Source organism: Triplophysa dalaica, chromosome 13 (genome assembly GCF_015846415.1).
Source record: "Triplophysa dalaica isolate WHDGS20190420 chromosome 13, ASM1584641v1, whole genome shotgun sequence".
NCBI classification, from domain to species: Eukaryota; Metazoa; Chordata; class Actinopteri; order Cypriniformes; family Nemacheilidae; genus Triplophysa; species Triplophysa dalaica.
The window spans coordinates 17,221,920-17,241,235 of record NC_079554.1 but is presented as its reverse complement, the minus strand read 5'-3'; the positions used below and the strand labels follow the sequence as shown (position 1 = coordinate 17,241,235).

Sequence of the window (19,316 nt, the reverse complement as noted above, 5' to 3'; positions counted from 1 at the left end):
TCTAAATTGAAGAAATTGATCTTAATTCGTTATTATGGCTGCTGTATAGAGCTTTGTAAATTTGTCCTTGCTCTCCATGGAGGTTAAATAGGTTGTTTGCACATGACAGCACTGCGAGAAGTTCAAATGGAGGGCACAAAGTCTTTTTCTCTATAGGAATTCACTATCACAAACTCAAAATGCCTGCGTTTTGCGTTGATGTTCAAATCAATCAAACCATGAAACCGCATGGTGTTTTTTATTATGTAGCAAATGTTGATGATAATGAAGGGGGAACATGCGAGTCTTGACGGAGAAACTGAGATAAAAGAGGATTGTAATCCTGAATCTGCGGTTGGGAGGAGCCGAGCTAGCTAACCCTTTACGTACCTAAATAACAACCATGTGAGCTCAAATTTCTGTCAAACCTTGAAATGAACACTAGCTGCTGTTAAAAGATAGTGTCTTTGTTAATCGGATAAAGTGATCAATCTTGTATTTCTTCCCAATAGAAATCCATTATTAGGAAACCGCTTAACATACTGGAACAGCAACCACGTAAAACGTAATTTCTATTTAACTTTAAATGTAATAAACACTAGCTCCTGTTAAAAGAACAAGCATTTATTCTGGGGATAAGAATAGTCTCGCGTTAAATGTGGAGTGAAATTATAATCCCACCCTCTATGCAATTCGACGTCCAAAGCCACGCCTCCTCCAAACACATGAATGAATTTCGTAAATCTACGTAGCGAATAACAGACTAAATCCATAAAATTCTTCTCGAAGCATTAACATACCTGTCCAGAAGAAATAGATCAACCATTCTGTCGTCTTTCAGACCCTTTGCCTGCCAGAACTGTCTCCATCGTGTAAAAGTTGAACCGAAGGTTAATTCGAGATTTTATCTTTCATGATCCAGACATTTTTTCGTCACTGCTTTTTCAAAAACTAACTTTCGTTTTGTAGATTTACTTGTTGTCGGTTCTTCAGGAAAGTTTGATTGTTGCTGATTGTCCACCATTCTCCCTAAATTGACAAAGCGGACGTGAGTGCGCTGCAGTCTTGATGATGTATTATGTTCTGCCAGAATGTTTTGATTGGGGGAACGCTTTTTGGTTCTACTCCTTTAACAGACAAAATATAATTATTAGTAAAATGATATTGGACCACTATACTTCTTGATTGCTATCAGGATGTAAAGAGATTTTCAACCAAAGTGATAAAAAAAATCTGGACAGGATCACCCACCCTGCCTTTAAGCTTAGTTCATTATAAAGAAACCACATAACCTGGCTCAAGGCAGCGACAAACTGAGAACATAAAACTTTTCTGTTATCATGTTTTGGTTTGATATCAGTGATAAACAAATGTATTTAACTTGGTTTTCCTTGATCGTTGTTTCGCAACGTGATTCTTCATTTTATCCGTTTAATAAGGACTCATTCTTTTAACAGAAGCTAGTGTTTATTACAAGATTGGGTTAACAGAGATTTTGGCTTCCCTGGTTGTTGTTTAGGTCGTTAAACATAGGTTTCGTGAGTTAGTGATAGTGAATTCCTTACGGAGAAAATCACTTGGTGCTCTCCGTCAACACTTCGCATCATTAAAACCATGTGATCGCAAACAACCTATTATGTCGACTCATTAGATGTCATCATGATAGTTTAAGATTACCTCATCCCATTTTAGGGGTAATACTTGTTTCTGTTTTGGGGAAGGAAGAGAACGCGAGGGTGCTTGGTTGTATTATATAACAGCCATTTACATACAGATTAAGCCTGGCGTAGGTGTGTATTTTATGTGTTAAAGAGACAAGGACCATTTGAGAAAGGAGTGGGTTACAGAAACTGTCTTCCAGACATGCATCAGCTGAAAGTTTGGCTTACGAAACTGTACAGAACATTAAATGAAATTTGACTCGTGAGTTGATCACAGCTTGGCTTGTCCAGATGGCTAATGTAATATTTTCTCGTGCAGTTTGTGCTGCGGGCGAAATTCAGGCTAGTTAAATTCAATTAATGTATTCTGCACGGCATCTGTATCTGTGTAAGGCTTTGTTGTTTTGATATTATTTTGTGTGCATGGCCTGACATTATTAAGATCTGTCTGGTTTACTGCAACATTCATGTAACAATATGAAAATGGTAGGATTTTATGCCAGGAAAATAACTTGCCCTTAGCTTCTACCAAAAAACATTATTGTAATGTACGCATACAAGCCTTTTTTTTGCAATGCCTGCTGTGTGAAGAAAGTAAACAGGAAATGTCAGAGGGCATATGCAGTTCTGTAATGAGCTACAGAGCGGGCATCACCTCTAAACTCTGTAAACAGACCTCTCTCACCTGCACAATGCTGCATTAATCCATTAGGCGAGTGGATCTGTGGTTCTGTGTTTGTGCGAAACGTTAATGCAGAACTCTTCCTCGCATAGCTCAGAATCGGTTTCTGACAGATTCAGACACTGAATCAAATTACCTTGGATGATAAAATATGTTTCTTATAAATGGACTTCAGCAGACATAAACGTTTACATAGTCTTATGATTCAATAGGTAACAATATGGTAACACATTCCAGTTCTGATAGCGGTTTCGGTGGAAAAGGAGACCATTTGTCCAAAATTCAACCTTTTTCCAAAAATGTTTCCCTAAATGTCATTTTATCTGTGTTAATATTTCTGGAATATGTGTTTTCAGTTTTTCATTCAATAGTAATACAGTATACTCACATTCGTGAAAAATACCGTAAAGTAAACTGTAGTAAAATTTCTTACTATATAATACTACTCAATACTGTAATATACTATAGTAATTCATAATTATATTAAATTGTACTACAGTTTACTATAGTAAGTACTGAAGTATACCACAGTCGTGTGGGTGTGTCACAATTTGTTCAAGTTGACCAGACGTCTCAAGACCTTTGAGATTCAATGGGTGTTGGATGATTTGTTTGTGTTGTAAACTTTTAGAACATCTTTGGAGGTTAATATATAAACGCACTCATAAAGTGAGACGCAGAACTGAAAAATCCACAAGGGTTCCCACAAAGAACACGAAACCACGCCACTCATTCACTCAGAGACACGCTGTGACACTTTGTGCCCAAACAGTGCTGTAAAATCAGACAATACAACGGTCAGTTTTCCATCCCCACTTCCAGTTTAGGGTGATTAGCTTTGCTGTTTTGTACACTCAGTGACCTGAACCAGTGCTGATGGTTTGTTTCAGAAATAATCATTTGCCTTTCCCCCGCTATATAATGTCCTCATTAACCGTCTGACACACCCAATCGATGCATCTTATAGCCAACGGTCAGTGCTACTGTCGCTCTACAACCCGCTCTTAATGTTTTTGGCTCGTCTAGTGTACTTTGCAATATTGATCCAATTTCACAATCAATCTGATGTTTTTTTCATACTGTTTCATCTACTCTCTCCACAGGCCCCCCGTTGCCAAGACAGACCCCTCAGGTGCAGAATGGCCCTTCACCAGAGGAGCTGGAGATGCAGAGAAGGTAAAACACACACTTTTGTTTGTTATAAGGTAAACCAGTTTGTCCTGTCTTAGCCTGATAAGCAGAAATAAATGTGAGGCATTTGTGGTTGATGTTCCAGTAAAATGTTTCAACACTTGCTCTAAGGTGATGTCCAGATGTTGCTGTTTGTTTGAATATTCCAACACAACAGCAACAGCTCGGTGGGGTTTTTTAGTCAGGGATGATCATATAATCTCTTTGAAAGAACAAAGACTTAAATTCAAGATATTTCCTTAAACAAAAAATGGCATCCACCACCTGGAATCACATATGTGCTCTTCACAGGTGTGATGGTGCGAGTATGAACCAGATGAACCGTCGTACTGCTGCATGAAGTACACACATTGTTGTGTTGGTATGCTAATGTCTGTTGGATCAAGTTCTGTTAATTTGCCACTTTGAAGCTCTGAATTTGCCTTTTCATGAGCATGTTTTTATCAAGATTTCTTTAGACTTCAAAGGATAGAGAGGTTGTTACTCAGCCAGGGTTTGTTAATGAAAAGCTTTTCTGCAGTGAGTTCCCAGAGGTAGTAGCAGTCAAGGTTAGTGCAGCTTGACTAGAATGTGCTGAAAATCACAATTTGTAGCTTTTTTGCAGATGAGAAAACATCTTCTTTTGGGATTTAGAAACATTGATGCAGGGTTATTTAAGTTGAATGCAATAAGATACTAGAAACGGTTATGAAAACTTTGTTAGATTTATGATTCTGATTTGCTGGAAGGTGTGCATTAAAACCGTTAATGCATTGGTAGTTCCAGTCACTTTGATCAACATTTGAAATGTACTTTTGGTAACACTTCAGTATAGGGGCAATTCTCACTATTGACTAGTTGTTATTAGCATGCCTAATATTGGCATATTGACTGTTTATTAGTAATATAAAGCACATATTCTGCATGACCATACTCTACATCCCTAATCCTACCCAATACCTAAATGTAACAACTACCTTACTAACTATTAATAAGCAACAAATTAATTGTTTATTGGGGAAAAAGTGAATGGTTTGTTAATAGCGAGAATTGCCCCCTATACTGAAGTGTGACATTCATTTTCACGTGTATGATCAAAAATTACACTGTAAACACCAATAACTGCCTTAATTTGGGAAATGACCATGGCATAAGCGGTATAATCCACAGATAGCCATGCATTAGAGGTTTGTAATGCACTTCCCCTTCGCTTCGGGTGGTTATTATCCTCCACGTCGTGCAATAAAATCCTTTAATGCACGGCTAGTCATGGTCTAGTTGTCCTCTGAGACACACTGTAGTAACACTGTAACAGCTTAAAGCAATTCGCTAGCTGCACAAGATGGCGGCGGTGAGCTATAGCGATGGCAGAGTTCGCAGACTAATATCTGGTTGTATTACACTTTGGAGTTGTTTTGGCTTAACAAAGTGCTCAGCAATATAAAGAAAATCTGTCATATCGCTGATATATTACTTTCTTCTTTTTTATCTAAAAAAACAGCCATGTATGCCATCCAAAAATTCTCCTTTTCCCACACAGTGTCATACAACCGGAAATTACTCTGCCGACTCTGGCGTCCCAAAAGCTCACCGGCGCCATCTTGTGCAACTACTTCAAGCTGTTTCAGTGTTACTACAGTGTGTCTCAGATGATTAATAATAGTACTTTACATTAACATTTACATTTAGGCATTTGGCAGACGCTTATATCCAAAGCGACTTACAGTGCACTTATTACAGGGACAATCCCCCTGGAGCAACGTGGAGTAAATTGTCTTGCTCAAGGATACACTGGTGGTGGCTGCTGGGATCGAACCTTAATGGGATAGTTTATCAAAAAAAAAAATGATTTAAATAATTCCGCCCTCCTTTCGTTCCAAACCTGCATGATTTACTTTCTTCTGTGGAACCCAAAAGAATGTATTTAGAGAAATGTCTTAATGGTTTTGTGTCTGTACAATGGAAGTCAATGAGATCCAATGTTGTTTGTTACCAACATTCTTCAAAATGTCTTGCATATTGTAGGAGAAAGAAAGTCACACAGGTTAGGAATGACACGACCGGGAATAAATGATGAACAAAATTGTCATTTGCCTTTATGGAGCATATGGAAAGATTTGCTTCTCACATATTAACTTTTCTCCATCAATAATGCATCTCTTCATCTCAAGGTCTTCGTAGAACACTGAACGTGATCTCCATGTTTAAATGGTGACTCAGCAACAGTCGTGTCCTACTTCTTTGCTTCAGAAGAGACGTCAAATCTTCACAGGCTATATCTGCAGAGCCCCTGCAGCCTGTTAAACATTAAGTCTAGCTTTAGTCTCTGCGTGCTGATAGCCAAGCAAGGATGTCTCTGGACAGCCTTGTGCGTCCTGCATAACAAACAATTTGGCTGGCATTGAGCACCAAAAAGAGATGTGCTCCACGGCATAGTAAACTCCTGAGAAGCAGACTTGGTTTTTAGAGTACACATGAGGCTCAATTATGCTAATTCACGTTCACATGTTTAACAAGTGTAGTGACAACAAGGACTGTGTTTTGGGGTTTCTTTGTGCCAAAGTGCCGAATCATGAAGAAGTGCACAGTGCTATTTTATATCTTCCCCGTTCAATAAATGGGCACCACAGCTTTCAAACTATCAAAAGAACATAAATTGTATTATTTTACTCACAGAGCTATTGCAATAAGGAATATGGAGTATGATTTGTATGGGTCTCTTGAAGCCCATTCGTTGTAATTGTATTAGAAAAAATACATTCTTCAGTTTCTCCTGCTGTGTTGCAAGCAAGCCATAAGATGCAAGAGCATTTTTGGGTGAACTTTTCCATTCAAATAATGTGGAAGAGATAGCAATTTCTTTGCAAAGTTAGATGTTTCGACAGCTCGGGCCTTCCGTCCAAAATATTGCTTTGAAAATAGCTATTATTTCAAGTGAAGTGTTCTGTATTCTAGATGTAGTCAGACTGCAGAAGCTCATGAATTTCTGTTGTGAAAAAATGGCCTCGGTCACAAATCGTTGTGTAATAGTATGCACTGATTCACCACAAGCCACACAAAGGCCCCAATTTGGACCCAATTTCAGGGTAAGATGAGCTGGAAACATCAATTTGGAGCCCAGTTTCAGTATAAGGGTGCTTACACACTAGACAGTTCTGGGAAGGATTGCATTGTGAGTGTGTAAGGGGGGTTGTGGGTAAAAATCAACTAAGAATGAAGTGAATTGGAAACTGGAAAGCTGAAATTGTCATTTGTCAACAATGGGTTATTAGTATGTGTTTCAACAAAATGTTAAAACTTTCTCAACTTTAAGTATGATGGAAAATGCTCCCTCTAGTTAACTGGTTTTAATTATAGAAATAAAATATTTTTAGCATTGCTTTATTTAGCCAAGTTAATTAGTGTTGACAGCTTGCCGTGTTTCAGCTATTGCCTGTGTTTGCATATTCTCCTGTTTCAGTTCTCCTCTCATTAGGGCTTTTTAAAGGGGTACTTCATTCAAAAATAAAACTTCTGTCATCATTTTCTCACCCTCATGTCATTCCAAACCTGTATGATTTTCTCTCTTCTGCAGAACACAAAAGATATTTTGAAGAACGTTGGTATGCAAACAACATTGGACCCCATTGACTTCCGTTGAGTGGACTTAAAATCAATAAGACATTTCTCAAAATATCTTCTTTTGTGTTCCACAAAAAAACAGTCATGTTCAAGTTTTGACTGACAATGAATAAATCTTCTAAATTTTCTAAAAAAAAGTAATTTTGTGCTTGGTCTCTTGTAAGAGATGTAAGATATTCTCCACTTGAAGGAATAGTTCACCCAAAAAGGAAATTCTGTCTTCATTTACGCACCCTGTTATCATTTCAAACCTGAGTGAGATTCTTTCTTCAGCAGAACACAAGAGTAGATGCTTTGTAAAATGGTTGCTTGTGCGATTCAGGGTTTTAACTTTCTTACTTCTATTGTATGGACACATAACCAATGCAAGTCAAGGGGTGCCACGTAACAACATTTTACAAAGCATCTTCTTTTGTGTTCTGTGTAAGAAAGAAAGTCATACAGGTTTGAAATGACAAGAGGGTGAGTAAATGATGACAGAATTTCATTTTTGGGTAAACTATTACTTTCAGCAAGATGGAGTCATTTGTACATTCTAAGAGTTTGTGATCATCAGCCAGGTGCTATAGTACATATAGTGAAAATGTTCCTTATAAGGATATTTTCCCCCGTCTGTGAAAGATCAGACAGAAAGCGGAGGGCTCACATTCTCTGAAAGTCTTTGAGTGCGTGTAATGGAGCTGGCCTACTGCCGCCCACCCCGCCACAGCATGCCGTCCCAAAGCCATATTTAGCTATTGCAGTCAATGGAACTGGGTGCGTGCTTAGCATCTGATGTCATCCTGTGATGCAAACCTGATACAATGCTGACAATTTTGCTGAGATAGAGAGGAGCGGAAAAGAACGAGTGGCAGGTTGCTCGCGGTCATTTATAAACATCCGTCAGGCCGTCTGCTTGCTGTCAGAAGATGAATTGGTGGTTTCGTCAGACGGCCCCAAGGACCCTGATGGTGTTAATGACACAGGCCCGCTGAAGATAACTGTAGAATAAAGGTCACGTACTTTAACATGCACAGGTCTCTTGTGCTGAGTGGTATTTCACATGCACTTACCTTGAAAGTAATTTGCATTCTAGATTTTTGACACTATTAAACATTTAAATAAAATGAAAGCAGTTTTTAAAAGTCCACATAATATCAAAATTTTTAGCCTTAAGGTTTGAGTGGCTCAAACAGAAAACTTCAAACTGACTCTACTCTTATTGGGATCATTCTTTTTTTACCAAGTCGTTTTACATCTGAATTCTTTTAGTATGTGTCAGAGGCCATTTTTGTGTGTCAGTTTAAAAAAGCATTATGTCTGAAATTCAAAGACCAAGAATGTGTTTATTCTCCCAAAGAGTTTTTGGGGTGCTTTTTTCTGAATTGTATTGTTTTTGTCTTTTAATTTTGGTTTTCTTATGCACACATGCTATGAATTAGTGGCTCGAGCCTTTCTGGAAACTTAAAACAATCTGATGACCAAACATTCTTGAAATACCTCAAGTATTATTTTGTGGCACGTTAGGCAGTGAGGAAATGCATATTTGGTGGGCTCTTCCATCGCCACGACAACCAAGATTTTGTTTTACAGAGGATCACATGTATGAAGATATGGAATTAAAAAAAATATTTTGAGACATAATTTAAACCTATTGTAACTCCACTTCTGTAAAGTTTTACCCCAATAATACACAAAAATCATTCCTCATCTAGATGTCTTTCTAAATTTTAGCTGTTTTCCTACAGACACAGAAGCAACACAGTCTGTGTCTCTGGGATTTCTGTGTCTTTGGGATGTATGACATTGCAATTTATTTCCATTTCTGTTAATGTCTGTGGACATCAGTGAGTGGGTTCAAACTGAAACATCTTAAAAGAAAAGTGCATCTTAAAATAAATTGTCATAATATTTTTGAAACCCATATGCTGTTTGACCACTTAGAATGGCTGCTATTTATTGACAGAACGTATGTGTGTACTATTTCTTTTAAGAAGACAAATTTGCTTAGTAGTACCCATGAACCAAATGTCTAGACTTTTCAGGGATAGAGGGGAAAACACTGACCAAAAGAACTTCAATATGCTATTCACTCTGCCTGCTCTCGCAATGGACCGTCAGCACAGTTTGATCGATGATGGCCTTTTCCACATAATGATTTTTTTCAGGATCTGATATATTTTGTGTTGTAGTAATTCCAGTCCCTCTACTTTTGGTGTGATATTTAAAATAGCTTTTTCCTATAATGATTTTCTTATATGCCACAAATTTGCATACAGAATTAATATCTGTCAGTGCCCAGGTTAAGAGTTTTATGCTTAACTAGACATTTAAATATTCTAAAGAAAATGTGAGAAGTGCTTCCAGGTTTTGAGTGCGTTGTTGGTGGTTCCCAGGTTGTTGCTATGTGGTAGTTAATGTGTTCTGAATGTGTTTTTGCAAGTTGTTGTTTACTTAGGCAAGTCAAAGAAGGCCCAAAATACTGTATGCTTCAGATCCCTCCTGAGTCTATTTTTGTTCATTTGATCATTAATACGATGTATACTGTATAGCAATTTTGATCTCTCAGTTCGTTATTGTGCAGAATGAGTTAAAGGTGCTGTGTGTAATTTTTGAGAGGATCTATCCGCATAAATGCAATGTAATATATGTAACTATGTCTTTTAAAGGCGTATAAAGACTTAACATAATGAAGCGTTATGTTTTAATACCTTAGAATGAGCCATTTCTGTCTACGTACACCACGGGTCCCCTTGCATGGAATTCTCCATGTTGTTTCTACAGTAGCCCTAGACGGACAAAATACTCTACAGAGCACATTTTGTAAATATGTTATCTCCTTTGGCAAAGAAGCGAATCATGACAACATCTTAGTTCTGTGTCAGCCACCGTAATGACTAAATGTAAATGAAGTGCTTTGAAAGGGAGGGGTGGAGTGAGCCGTTGGTTGCAGTTCGCAACCTCTCCGCTAGATGACGCTATATTTAATACACTGGATCTTTAAATAAAACCGTGCAAGATAAATGATACGTAGTCTTAGTCCCTAACCCTTCTATGAGCAATAGTAATAATGACGATTAACAACAAATTATACTTTTTTACACAATTAAAAGCCTAATTTTAAACTTACTTTAATTCGCAGGACCTTTGTTTCCTTGTATTTTCCTGTACCTTTTCTGTTTTCCTGCTTTTGATATCCAGAAAGGTCCAATATCCTTAAAATGTGTTGTAGTAAGTTGTTGGAAGATGTCCTGAATCAGGCTGTGAGCCGCCTACATTCCCTTAGATACTGTTTCCCTGGTAACTGATGTCAGGAAAGAAGACGCCAATAAATGGATGTGCTGCATGTTCCTCATTCCACGCAGAAGAGCTAGGATTTTTGAGCCAAAAAAAACCTAATTCTTCTTACAGCTCAGAACTTGATGATTTGAAGGAGTCGATTTTAAAACTGCATTCAAGTCAAGAAAAAATGGCAAACTATGCCTTCGATTAAGCTGCTTGAACCCCTTGGCCTCATATTTTGGGCCCTTAGCGTCTCACCTCAGAGCAGGGCCAGTTTCTAATTTTAAGTGTTTGTGCGGCTCAATATTTTGGAATGTTATGATCTCGTATGCCAGGGAATGTATGTGTCCAATAGGATTGCTCATAAATAAAGTACTGAACAAAAATGGTGTGATCTGCAATCCGCCCATCGCTCCTGTTAGAGCAACATGGAGCGCCCAGACTCGATCCCATAAATTCTGTTTTTCCCGTTGGTCACAAGCCAGATTGGTTTAAAGCGATGTTTGTTCCGAGTCTATTTTTGTAACATGTGACAGCTTGTGAAATCAAGAAGCCCTTGATATTATGGTGACCTCTTCACCTCGGATGTCGGGATTGCATGGCTGTTGCATCATGAACCGTATCTGACCCGTATGTTTAATGATCCCGCTCATCCGTGTCTTAAATTAAACGTGGACCTGTGATGTCAAATGTCCATTTTTACATCATGCCTTTTCAATGTTCTGTCAGCACCGCTGTAGGGATCCCACTCTTGTAGCCTACTCAGGGCTGACTTACGGCTGGCTCCGCTGTGGCTGCTGTGCTCTTTGGGGGCAGTGTATTAATGCGGCCGTGAACAAGGCTTCCTCTGCTCTTTAATTACATTTCTGAGCATGTTTCAGGCTCAGTGGGGATTTGAAGGAAGTGGGACACGCTCTTAGCAATCCATGCCTCGACTGTATTTCATAACGGAGTGGCTCAGAATGCACCCGATGGGAAACGAGGTTTGAGAACAACTGTGAAACAGGACAACTAAATTAAGATATGGAGAATTCGGGCAGTAGACCAAGCACGTTTTGGAGAATCTGTGTGGTACTATGGGCGTTGTGGTTTCTTGTCAGCCGTGTGTAGTTTTATTGACCTTTATTAAAAGAAAATGGCGCATCAAACCTGTTTTAAGATCATAAAACGGACCCTTTGTTTGGCTCCTCCCCCTTTTGTGATTGTTACCTGCTCAGACCAACTGCTCATAATGTGCTAGAAAAAAATGAATAAGATTTTTCAGTTAAGTGATTGAAAAAGGCGATAAAACTGCTTATCTTATGTTGGTCGGCATGACGTGATTTTGCAAATGACAACGGTTTCACTAAATTAACATTCACTTGCCTCGAAGCAAGGTGATGTCATATGTTCATTTGAGATTCTCCCATCCTAGACTTATTCTAGATAAAATTCAAATGTTTTGACGACACTGTTACTGTCACTGTCGCGGCAGGTGTGACGGTATCCGTTTGAACCGTACACCTCATTCTTCTCGTGGGGTCTTTGAAATATTCAGGTGTGGCTTATGCCTTTATGATCTCTTCCTCTGGAACATGTGGAGGCATGATGGCACCACACCTGATGTGATGTTTCTTTTCATCATAAAGGATGTAAGGTGTGCCTGGCAGGGTCCCAGGAAATGACATCATTCACGCACACCCATTTAGGCAAAAAGAAGCGTGGGAACCTCAGAAATGTGAGTCTGATTTGTTTTCTGGTAAACTACCCCTTGAAACAAAAGAAAACCTTAGTACTGGTATTAGGTTCTGTTCAGTTCACTTGTCTTTGAGGCCACCTGCCCTGCTCCAGACCCCTTTTGACACAAATGCCTCATTTTTCTTCATTTAAAGTCCCTGTTGTCCACACTTTAAATGTGTCTGGCCTTTCAGTTGAATAACACTGGCATTCTGGGCATGTGGCTCTTTTATAAAGCCTTACACAGCAGAACATCTGCACACGAGCTGGTCTGGATGCTGAAGTCGGCACTTCTCACATCTTATGTCACTAATTTGTACATGCTGCTCTCTAGAGGAGGATGCGATGTACTGCGCAGTCTGCATTACAGGGATCTGAATTGTAGGATATAAGGATATGTATTCAATTGTTTTCCCCATTTTTCTTATATATATTTTGTCTTATGTAATGTTATAGTTTTTGACCGTATTTCAAAAATAAACTGTAAAAAGAAGAAAGCTGAAAATTTCAAAAGACGCAGCTGGCCGTAGCTTTTTACTTTTTCTGTAATTTTACAGTATTTAATGTATATTGAAAAAAAAAATCTTTAAAACGACAGTTAATTCTGTAAAATTACAGGTTTTTTTAAAGGAAGTCTCGAAGAAACATCTAATGAAATGCAAGTAGAAACTTGTGAAAGAACAACTGAGCTATGGAAGAAAGTTATAACATGATCTCTAAACCATCCGACAGTGACTGTTCTGTTCATTCCAATGATTAATCTGTAGATGGTGAATGAAAGCTTTTGAGTTTTAATCCTGTAAGCATCAATTCTTTTGTTTTCCCATGATGCAGTCAAGCGATACACCCGGTTATGTAACAACACCGCCTCACTTACCTAATCTAACCTGCCTCCAGGTTAGACCTTGTGTAAAGATTGACTGCGGTCCCATCTGGCCCGACATGCACTCATGTGTTCTCTCTCGTGTACCCTTAGGCAGCTGCAGGAGCTCCAGCGTCAGAAAGAGCAGGAGCGTGAGCGGCTTGACCGGGAACGTCTTGAGCGTGAACGGCTGGAACGCGAGATGCTGGAGAGGGAACGCCAGGAACGGGAGCGTCAGGAGAGAGAGCGGCTTGAAAGGGAACGTGCCGAGCAGGAACGTCTGGAGCAGGAACGTCAGGAGCAATTGGAACGAGAACGCCAGGAAAGGGAGTGCGCTGAGAGGGAGATGATGGAGAGAGAGCGTGCCGAGAGAGAAAAGCAAGAGCACCAGGAGCAGCTGGACAGAGAGCAGATGGACTGGGAAAGAGGAAGACGCATCTCCAACGCCGGTGAGCATCTTTATGTTTGTTTTTAAAGCATCTTTTCAGAACCGTAGTGGAGATGCAGACATGACGGGCTGGAGACAACAGCTGATTGAGGTTATAAAACCGACTAACATGTTGCTTTTCTTCTGTTTTAGTCTAGGCTAGGTATGGAAATGCCTGTGATGTGTCAATTAGGAATCATTTTGTGGTGCTGCAGTTTTATACACTTCATAATTTATAAAAAGTTGTTTTATAGGCGTTTCTGCGTTCAGATTGCAAAGAATCATGCAACAGGAAAATTATAAATCTGTAAAATTTTGTCCATGCAAATTTAGTTGTTTGTGTTGAAGACATTTCTAGGCTGCGTAGTATTTGTAAAGCTGTTGTTTATGTGGGAGGAGGGAGCACTACTTGTCCTAATTTACCTATAATGACATTATTTTTTTGGACATGTGTCCATCTGTTGGTATATTGGAAAATTATGAATCAGCAGGCTAACCACAATTCCCTCATGGTGTGCAGTGCGCAATCCACTAGGATTATGGGTACCCTGCCAGAACTCTGCTGTTAGGATTTTTATAGTATTCAAGGAATGATCTGGGTCCAATATAAGATAAGTAAAGTCAACGGCATTCATAGCATAATGTAGATCATTGCAGAAAATATGTTTGCTGTGTTAGTGCCTTTTTTTAAATGACATTTAGTTTTTGAGAAACAAAATTGGAGCATAGCTGACACTGAACTTGAAATATTAAAGGGATAGTTCACCCAAAAATGAAAATTCTTACATTATTTACCCACCCCTGCAAAACACAAAAGTAGGTATTTTGAATAATGTTATTAACCAAACAACGGCGATACCCATTCACTTCCTGTGTATGAACACAATACCAATGCATGTAAACGGGTACCACCGTTGTTCGGTTACCATAATTCTTTAAAATGTTTTCTTTTGTGTTCTGCAGAAGAAAGAAAGTTTGTTTGAAATGACAGAAGTAAATGATGACGTCCAGAAGCACTTCCTGTTTCAATTTAGTTATTTTTTTCATTCTTTTACATAAATAAGTACATCTTTAAGATATTTTGATTCAGTTCTAAATGCTTTGTTTGTTGTGTTTTGTTCTAACGTTTGTGTAATGTAAGAAAACCAAAAGAGATGTGCTTCTGAAACTTAAACTTGTGCAACTTGTTTTCATAATGTTTGCCTGAGTTTTCCTTTTAGAATCAAGTGTTGTTGCATAGCACTTATATATTTAGCAGATGCCGTTCTGATTCTGTCTGAGTGATGTCTGTGAGAATTTGAATTATTATTAAGTAAATGGTAAGATTTAATAAACTTAGATTAGTTCCTCACAGTATGTCCACAAATGCTTTAGAAGTGGAAGAATTGCATTAACTCGAACAAAAACACACTGACAAGCAGATCACATGACCCGTGATGTAATGCAGAGCTAGCTATGTGGAAGAGCAGAGGGAAATGAGATGGATGACATTAAATTAAAATGGATTATCCGTTTTAGACGAAGAATAAACAGAAGTTGTATTTAAGTTGTAAAAGGCAATTGAATCTGGAGTAACACAAATAAGCACGGCAGCGTTTGTAATGAGAAGGATATGAACTGAATGTAGGACATGGTAATTTGTGTTTGCTTGTGTGTTGACGTGTATTTTGAAGCGTGCTCAGGGGGTGTGGTAGGCTTCACGCAGCGAGGGGGCAGCTGTGTCTGCAGGCTGCTTGCAGAAATCACCAGAGCGGAAAGATTTGCCCAGAATATGGCATGCAGTGACTCGTATATTATATGACTCGTATATCTTCCGTCATTAACCAAAAACAAGAACTTCCATAATTTTCATTTATAAACAAAACATGCCTAAAGATATTACTATATGTGTGTCTTATGGCGTGACAGTGAAATTTTAGTAAACAAACTGTTGATAATATATAATTTTATAAGATTTATATTTATAATAAAATAGTATAAGAAAGATTTATCTTTTTTGTGAAATTTTTGCAACGTCACCCTATATGACACTCTTTATTTGTCAGTTACCCATATATATCTTTAGGCACTACTGATTTTCACTTGTAGTTTGCTTCACATAATCTGAAAGCTGAATAAATATGATTTGTATTGATGTATGAGTTGTTAGAATAGGACTCTATCTGGTTGATATGCAACTGTTTAAAACTCAAGAATCTTAGTGCAAGTTGTTAATCAGGGGCGCTGTGACAAGCCATCCACTCATAAAAAGAAAGTTTTTATATATTTAATGTAGGAAATGTACAAAATGTCTTCATGGAATATGATCTTTACTTAATATCCTAATGATTTTTGGCATAAAAGAAAAATCTATAATTTTGTATTTTTGTCTTTTATTAAAAATGTTAGCTTTCCTGTAGCTCAGTGGTAAGAGCATTGCGTTAACAACGCAATGTTGTGGTTTCGATCCCTTTGGATTGCAAATACCTATGTAAAATGTATAGGATAAAGCAATGTAAGTCGCTTAGGATAAAAGCGTCTGTCAAATGCCTAAATGTAAATGTAAATGTTCCCGAGCTACTTAAGACTGGTTTTGGTTCAGGGTCACATTAGTTTGCTAAAGCTAACTATTTCGCAATGGCTCTGTCCCAGTTTGCTTGATTTATGTCGTGAATATGTCATAATAGTTTAAAAATAGTATGCAAAGGAGCTATGCCATTTCCAATGCTTTTTGCGTTTTGTCTATTTCTCTGAATGCATTTTAGCTAGATGCTAACAGTTACCTAAAAACACAAATGGTCTTTTAAAGTGTCCGTCACTCAGATAGTTTCTGAAAATCAAATATACTTACAGAATAGTATCGCACATTTCAAATATCCGAGTCTTTAGTTTGATCACATTTATAAAAGACAGATACAGCTGTACGATTATTTCCCAAAACACATGACGCGTGCTGGGGGATGGGGGTCAGAACTAAAGCACGTGTGCACCCATTGCCAACAGACTTATGACTCCGTTTCACTTAACGGCTGTGGTTCATGTCCGGCATCTTTTAGCGCTGGGACAACGGCATTTATCAGTTTCAAATGATCTTCAAATACAGCGTCATAACCAACGTTTATATAATATTTCTCACCGAAATGCAGTGAACAAACAAACACAGCTGAACTTCACGAAGCAGTGCTGTCTATCTCTCTTGCTCCAGCTGGTTGACGAGTGTGGGTGCTCCTTTTCCTGCTCTCCTTGGTTAACATGTGGGCGTGCTCTTTCATCTGGCTCTCGCCGGTTGAGGCGTGGGCGTGCTTTTTCCGGAAAATTGTCCAATAAGGGACTAAGAATAGTTGTTACGATACAGATTTTAATGTTCGAAAAAAACTTTCCATAAAGAGTGCTGGGGGAGTGTATCGAGCACAGAAATACTACGTCATACGTCCAATTTGTATTTTTGACAAGTTGGCCATGTCAAGCATAGGAAGACAGCACGTTAAACATTGTAAAGAAGTCAGAATGCACAAAACACCGTTGAAGTCATCCTTTATTGGCCAAATTAGCCTCTTTTCATGTTGAATGGGAAAAGGCCAAACTCCTAAAAATCGCAAGCTAATATCAGAATTAAATATTTTCCAAGATTAAGTAAACAATCCATTTAGTTTCTTAAGCTAATTTGCAGTAAAAAGGGCAATTGCTTCACAACACTCAGTACACTCAGTACTGGTTGTAGATTGCATTAGTCTTGTTAATATTTACAGTCTTTGAGAGTATGCAACAAAGAATGTAAAGACACTGTTTTAGGGAGTGATAGTTTACAGTAGACTAGTATTGTGATAAGCGCTAGTAGAATGTATGAAATTTAATTAGTGATGGGAAAAGTTTGTAGTAAAGTTACAAATTGGGGGACAGTCATTGGTTTAACAATGTTATTGTAGTCACTGGAATACAAATTTTTCACTGTTGTGTTTTTGGTGTTTCAGTATGAAACACACAGTCCACATACATACATTATTTGTCATCTGGCGAGGTAATGTTTGTGGTTAATCCTGCTTTTTTGCTCAATGTTGCTAAACTTAAAAAGCATGAAGTGAGTAAATGTCTGACCCTCATCAAATGTGTGATGATGCAGAGATGCCAAACTTGTGTGAAATGTGCATCCAGGAGATACAGGAAGGTTTTGTCCATATGCTCAATGTCTCCTGAAAGCACTGAATGATGAACAGGATCTTTGTAACAAATGTTGGAGTGGATCCATCCATTACAATTCATGATGTGGTCAAAAGCTTACTGATTGTACTAATTGTATTCCCTTTTCATAGAGAGAAATAGAAACATATGATGGACTTGTAGGTCTCTGCTGGTTTCCTTGCTTCATTTGCTCCCTCTCTTCTGTCTCTTTCCCCCCTTCTCTCTCTCTATGTCTTGTGTTCTTTCCCTTTGCACTTTTGCCGCTTCTCCCCTCCTGTCCTCTCATCCCACCCATGCAGCATTTGAAAGCACCCTATACACGCCCCCACCTCCCGAATACAATAAGACCACCTCCTCGTCACCTGCGTCTCCTTCCACACTCAACTACCCAATGCATTCCCCCTCCACGGCCACCCCTCCCACCCCTCCCCTGCGCCATTCGGCATCCAGATTCGCCACTTCGCTAGGATCCGCCTTCCACCCCGTCCTGCCTCATTACGCCACCGTACCCCGCAGGCAACCCGCCCCACCCACGCCACCACCCCCAGCCCCACCTCCTCCAGTTCCCGCCTCCAAATCAGCAGTTTGGACGGCCAGTAATTTCATGCCCCTACCTCCCTCTCCTCCAGTCATGATTAGCAGTCCACCCGGCAAGGCCACGGGCCCTCGCCCAGTTATCGCCATTCCCGCCCCCAGTCCGCTTTCCCAGAAACCCCCCTCACCCATCATGGCGCCCAACGGGCCACCTTCCTCGCTTCACTTCCACACCTCATCTCCAGTCTCGGGTCAGCCTTTCTCATCGCCGCCAACGCCACCCCCTCCGCCCCCCCTGTACTCGCCCTCGCCCACCATGCCCCATGTGTCGTGTCCCTCACCCCAGCCTGCTGTTGTCCCTTCTCCTTCCACAGCCTTCCCTGCCTCTGCTGAGCACTCTGTAAACTCTGGGTTGGGAGACTCCTGCTCCTCTGCTCCAGAGCTGCCTGCTGATTTCCCCAGCCAGCCGGGTAAGGCCTCTTCTGTGTCGCTTCACCTCCACTAACCCACTAACTGGGGTTCGAGGAGGGGGCCTGCCTCGTTGAGCTGGGTGCCGTGCGAGGCTTGTGGCTGCAATTGGCTTCGACTATTGTTTTGCTTGTTGGCTTAATGTAAAGGTCCCCGAAGCGTCTGGAAATGAGCCGTTCTATGTTGAATGTCTACATCAGTCTGATTGCACCGATGATTATTGGTTTGACAGATGCCTGTAATTGTGCGGCATGGCATGAAGAACATCTCCACTGTCACTCTCGTGGACTTTGATTTGTGTTGTTTCCATTGCTTTTAGTTTTCATCAGAGACAGTTTCTTGCATTGTTAAATATGTTTTAGATGTTAACATGTACAAGTACTGTTGTGGTACAGTAAACTTTACATGGGACATCCACGAACACTACACACATCCTCCTTGGTTATTTTTCATGTTCACACTTTTGTTTTATGAAAAATCCTCAGAAGAGGCAGTATATAATGTCCAAATGAAAGATCAAAACAAATCGAAAAAGAAATTGACCATGTGTTTTATTTTTGATGAGGTCATCAAAGACAGACCGTTCTGCTGAGTAAAGAGAGCATCATGGAAGGTCAGATAAACGGCACTGAAATAAGATCACCTCTCCTGAATTATTTATAGAAGAGGTTTAAGACATGACACTTTATATGCATGATGCACTTTGACATTGAGCTAAATTGTAAATACTAATATGATTAACTTTGCATTTGCAGACAAGCATGTCAAAGATATGAC

The 19,316-nt window shown here is 39.4% G+C and overlaps 1 protein-coding gene across 6 annotated transcripts in view; it reads left to right on the top strand.

The window, feature by feature from the left end:
• The window catches only part of enah (ENAH actin regulator), an 81,987-nt gene that overhangs the window by 53,974 nt on the left and 8,697 nt on the right, over positions 1–19,316 (top strand). For 5 of the 6 annotated variants that reach the window (XM_056764304.1, XM_056764303.1, XM_056764302.1 and 2 more), the window contains 3 exons: positions 3,426–3,498; positions 13,067–13,401; positions 17,837–18,541. In XM_056764304.1, the coding sequence (XP_056620282.1) occupies positions 3,426–3,498; positions 13,067–13,401; positions 17,837–18,541 (1,113 nt within the window). The remainder of the gene's footprint in view (positions 1–3,425; positions 3,499–13,066; positions 13,402–17,836; positions 18,542–19,316) is intronic. The other variant, XM_056764308.1, reaches the window with a different exon arrangement.